The sequence below is a fragment of the Homarus americanus genome, unplaced genomic scaffold, assembly GCF_018991925.1.
Source record: "Homarus americanus isolate GMGI-L3 unplaced genomic scaffold, GMGI_Hamer_2.0 scaffold46583, whole genome shotgun sequence".
Lineage (NCBI taxonomy): Eukaryota > Metazoa > Arthropoda > Malacostraca > Decapoda > Nephropidae > Homarus > Homarus americanus.
Genome location: NW_024731675.1, coordinates 1,190,652 through 1,196,247, shown reverse-complemented (window position 1 = coordinate 1,196,247; position 5,596 = coordinate 1,190,652). Strand labels below are relative to the sequence as shown.

The 5,596-nt window shown below is 37.0% G+C and overlaps 1 protein-coding gene across 2 annotated transcripts; it reads left to right on the top strand.

The window, feature by feature from the left end:
• Positions 1–334: 334 nt before the first annotated feature.
• On the top strand, positions 335–5,271 carry LOC121867721 (heme-binding protein 1-like). 2 transcript variants are annotated; one of them, XM_042367764.1, is made up of 7 exons: positions 335–434; positions 2,547–2,654; positions 2,805–2,873; positions 3,272–3,404; positions 3,651–3,822; positions 4,165–4,275; positions 4,406–5,271. In XM_042367764.1, the coding sequence occupies exons 2-7, from the start codon at positions 2,580–2,582 to the stop codon at positions 4,470–4,472; spliced, it is 627 nt and encodes a 208-aa protein (XP_042223698.1). In that variant the 5' UTR covers positions 335–434; positions 2,547–2,579; the 3' UTR covers positions 4,473–5,271. The 2 variants fall into 2 exon arrangements, with proteins under 2 accessions (XP_042223698.1, XP_042223699.1); XM_042367765.1 differs by lacking the exon at positions 335–434 and adding an exon at positions 1,456–1,568.
• The last annotated feature ends 325 nt before the right edge of the window (positions 5,272–5,596 follow it).

The window sequence follows — 5,596 nt, the reverse complement described above, 5'->3', positions numbered from 1 at the left end:
TTATACTGATTCACTTAGTCAAGATAAGACATACGCACCAGTCAGCCTCTCTAATCACTGTCAAGAACTGTATTTAATAACAACAATAACACTAATAATACTGTAATAATAATAACAACAATGACAGATAATAACAATAATAATCTTATAACAACAATAATAGTAACGATTATAACAACAACAATAATAATAATAATAACAACGATAATAATAACACTATCAAAACAATAACAATGTCATTACACCACAATATCAATAACGATCTCTTTAAGTATCGTGGCTATCGTTCACAAGCCAGTAATTACGAATGCTATAATCTATCTCGTTATCTGATTACCGATTGGTTATCAGTTAAGACCAGACAACAAGCACCCCACGACACGTACTGTAAACACATGGCTGTAACCAAGCAAGGGAGATCATCTGTTTATTAGGTAAGTCAGATGTTTCAGGTGTTTAGTGACTTTAACTCGTCTTAATAGTAAAAAAATAATGATGTATTTGTGTTTATTTCAGTTTATTTCATCGGATTTATTAATACCCTTATGGTTTGCCTCGTAGGTAGGATGGTGTTTGTGTTAGGTTAAAGTTAGTTATATCTAGGTTAGGTTAGGTTAGAGTTACGTTAGGTTATGTTAGGTTAAAGTTAGTTATATCAAGCTAGGTTAGGTTAGGTTAGAGTTACGTTAGGTTATGTTAGGTTAAAGTTATATCGTTAGGTTAGGTTAATTCGTATGTTAAATTCACCAAATTCCTGTTATATCGCCTAAAACACTAATTGCCGTCTTCACTGTGTCTTATGTTTCAAAGTTAATCTCTAAATTTTTCTTATTATCTTAATCTATTTTATATAGGAAAGTTACGGAGAATTTATTATCATTAAAATTTATTCTCATTTTCTGATATTTGTTTCAATTAGCTGAGTACTTTCGTATTAGTATCAGATAAGGGCTGTAAAAATATATAATGATCTTCCACTCATACATACGGACAATAAATAAAGTTAATTATATTCCTAAGACAACTCTAGCTTAAAATACCTCATTCTTATTTTCCCAACTGTTAATAAATTGCTTTCTACTTAATAATTATCTATAACACTCAGTTCTATATAATGTAAAATGGTTATTTGATTTGTGTTTTGTACATTAATGATTTTAAATAATACTAAATTAGAGGCGAGAAGTTACTTAACCACCTCACCAGCCATCATAATACTTCATTGTAAAGTAACATTAGGAAAAAGATAATATTTACTTTACCATTACACAGGTCTTGGTGGAGTACTATCAAATCCTTCTTCAAACAGGAAAACTATTGTAAGAAAACAGTAATCGTAATATTAGGAACAAAAATAAAGGTTTAACAGACTTCCTTCCGCCAGCAGCCGATGCTCGCTCGACACTGACTGACCATGGCATAATTCACAGTCTCCCTTTAACGTTCTCACAGACAGCACCTCGTCGTTCCCTCCAACTTTTTTTCTTTATTTTACGATTAGTTTTCTTATTAAAGTTTTCCTGCGTGAAGGAGAAGGAAATAGTAAGCCACCAACACCTGTTTTGAAGGTAAATATTATCTACACAGTGTAACATTAAGACAGTGGCTGAGGTGTTTCAAGTAAGTGCTCTCCTTACTATTTTGTTTTATTTTTTTTAATTAAGTCATTAAAGTGACGGTATTGGTGTTGGTGTTACATAATAATTAGAGTCAGTCAGGTTATGTTCTGAGCTTTCTGAACTGTTGTACCATTAACCTCGTGTCTTCTGAATAGTTTTAGGAATTTCACTACAACGTTATCTTATAATTTACGACATTTAAACCATGAAATAATGAGGATAAATATTCTACATTTGTTATATATTAGGTTAATTACTGTACATATCTCGTGAGTGGCCATGCCGAGGGAAGGATGCCATAGGTCGACCAGCCTGTGTGAAGTAGTATTTCCTTATATTTCATCTAACCTAACCCCTCCCCACCAGGTAACGTTAAAATAATGGGATTTCTTTTTCCTTCTGAATTACATGTACCTGTATTGTAAAAGAGGGGGGGTAGAGGCTGTACAGGAAATCCCCCCAACCCTATTGTAAGTCATCCCTCCCAAGGCTAGACGTCCTTGGGTCCGGGTGGCGTGAAGATCTTGGCTTCCTTCTTCCACGCTTCAACTACATACAAAATATTACTACGTTGATATAAACATACTTCAATAGCTCCGAGTTGTTATAAGTCTATGTTCTTGTCAGATACTTTGATATACATGTTGAATTGGGACACGGTTAGGTACCTGTACGTGTATGATTAAGGACACGGCCATGTCTTAAGAGTATACATATCCTGGAAGGTGTGTTCGTGTGTCTGTATTCCTATTGTTTGTCTTTATTCCTATTGTTTATATACCTGCACTGTCTAGGTACATTATATACCTGCACTGTCTAGGTACATTGTTTATATACCTGACTCAGCGGGGTATCTACTGGAAGCCAACATAAGAGACGTGTATTGGAGAACATAATACCAGGATAAAGATATATTTTTTCTTACAGGTTGACGACAGACAGACAGTAGACAAAACAACGATGAAAGACCTGGTGGTGGTGATAATGGTGGGGGTTACAGTGTTCTCCTGTCAACCAACAAATGGAGCCAACCTGGTACGTGTAATAGAGGAAACGCCATTAGTATTAAGAGTCTTATAGTGAACACCCATTAACTTATTGACACTGAAGCCAAGTGGTAGGAGACCCATTAGCCAAGAGGGTCATTATACTGTACACTAATAAGCATTCCTCCTGACCCTGTAGTTCACCGCCTTCTCTCGGAGTTTCGGCCCGACGGAACCAGTGACTTTTACTACAGTCCGCCGTGCTGGGGTGAGTACTTACCCCTTAGTAGTCACCCTTTACCCTTTAATAGTCACCCTTTAGCCCTTAGTCACCCCTTACCCTTTAGTCGACACCCATAGCCCCTTAGCAGCCATTATCCCTTCACTTGTAATTATTTCACCTACCTTCTCTACCACGCCTCTACAGAATTTGCCAAATTTTAGAATGAAATAAAATATTGGTTTGGTTAGGTCACGTCACTTTACTGTTATTCTATTGGCTAAGATAATTATAGGACTGTAGTTATTATTATTAGTAGTAGTATTGCTATTATTATTACTACTACCATCTTTATTACTATTATTAACAGTAGTAGTACCAGTAATAATAATAATTACCTATCATCCAATTAATATCTCACCTGCACAATAATGAACTCTGGACAGGATTACGAAGAGAGACTGTACCAAGCTAAATTCTGGGCGTGTACAGAGCACCATGGAGCACAGTACACCATCGATGACAAATTGGAGTTGTTCTATCGCCTCTTTGCCTACATTGGTGGCAAGAATTCAAAGGGTGGGTATAGTACAGTACAGTAGTTGGTGGGTCCTGGTAGGGTGTCTGATGTGAATGCCAGTCTTGTTTGGTTTTTAGTTGTCAGCATTAATTGGTGTGGTTAGTATCAGCATTAATTGGTTTTGATATGTAGTGTTTACCAAAGTTAATCAAATGTTCTTGTTTACATAGCTAATCAAATGTTCTTATTTACAGAGCTGATCAAATATATATGTTTACAGAGCTAATCACATTTTCCACCTTCAGGAGAAAAACTGGTGCTGGGGATTCCTGTATCAATAGAGCACAACATTAGTGACGAAGAACACATTTTCAACGCCTGCTTCTTCATCCCAGAGGCTGCCCAGGCTGACCCACCTACACCCACTGATCCCAATGTCCATATAACACTTCGCCCTCAGATGACCATCCTCACCAGGTGGGGATCAACAGGTTAATTGGGGCTAAGTTATAATGGGGCTTAGTTGTAATGGGTCCCAGTTTTACCATACCAGAATAAGTGCATTTGGGAATCAATCCAACTGGGGCCAGGACGTGATCAAATGGGTAATGGTACGAGAAACGCTTAACATCTTCGTAAAATAAAAGGAGTTCCCATATCCCCCTTGAAGTCTTCATGGTTCAATTGTGACAGATAAATAACTAACAAACCTCCTCAGTGATCCTGTTTTGAGATTAACTACCTGGACATATTTATCATCACCAGGAACCTAAAGAGTCTTACCTATTGACCATAGTGTTTCTCTTCTTTCCTCCACAGACGCCTTGGGGGGTACGCTACAGACGAGACTACCTGGAACACAGAGACGGAGAAACTAACAAGCATTATAACAGCAGCTGGTGAACATGTTATTCCCAACCACGTCTTCTGGTTAGTATCAAAGCCTTCAATCTTTATTCTTTTGTCCTTATAGATCCCTCGGTATTTAATATATTTCTTTGTACTTACAGATCTCAAAAATCTCATTACGCTGTATTAACTATTAACCATCTTATTTCAGGAACGCCTACGACCCTCCCTTCAAATTCTGGAATCGTAGGAATGAAGTTTGGTTGGTGAAGGAATAACAATGGACCTATGCAAGAATTCTGGAATACCTGGAATATACAAAGACTCCACTGGTACAGGGGATAATGCGGGTATCTTTCATACTATGTCCTGGGGAAGGTGTTATCCAGTGTGACAATTATCAATAATGGCAGGTTTTATCCAGATCATAACAGATTAAAAAAAAAAAAGTAATATTGAATAGACTATAGTTAAGTGGTAGTTATAGTTAGCCAAGTGAGTAATGATGTTAGTCAATTATGAGAGAAAATACAATGGGTTGTCAAAATCATACGTTGTTATATTGTCAGATTATCGAGATATTTTGGGGTCATATGCATCCTGAGGTATAGTTTGTAATGCTGTCTCCCCCAAATCCAGCTCCATTGTTTTGAAATATGATGAATACTTTCCATGACTGAAACTAAGAATCTGCCCTACTAATTTACTCATGTTAAAAGTATACAAACAACAAAAGAGCATCAACATTACACTGAGAGACTACTGTAACTTTATACCTCCACTAAACAATGAGACTACCTTAACTAGACACCCTCAGTGAAGGTATCTAGTTAAGGTCGAGTCTTGAGTGTAATTCTAAAGCCTTTTTTGGGAATTACCTGTAACTTTTGTATTCTATCACGTCAGCCAGTTGACTCGAGGAACCCGTTTAGCTGTACAATACATGTTCTAATAACAATGAGAAAATATAACCTAACTATCTTTGAGATTCTTGGCCCATAAATTTCAACAAAACCCACATAAATTTTTATGAACATATAATATTACTTTTGGTCAAATATATAAGAAACTACTGGACCGATTTTTAATTTAAACATGTTCGTTACCAGTTAATAATGAGGTCCCTAAATACTAACACACAAGGTAAAGCAGTTGGTTGATTAGCCTCATGAGGGTTGACTTCAACGGCCCTCATGATAGCCTTCAAATCGTAGTCCCAGTAGATCTGTTCATCTAGCCACCTCAGTAGGGCACTGGGCTGCCTTTGCTATCATGGAGAACTTGCATCCAGCACCATTAGTGGCAGCCTGGACCCTCCCTCCTCATTCTAAGCATCTGGCCCCTACACCCCATCCTTTAAGATGAACAATGTGAAGTAATTTTTCCCCTGCATACATGTTTT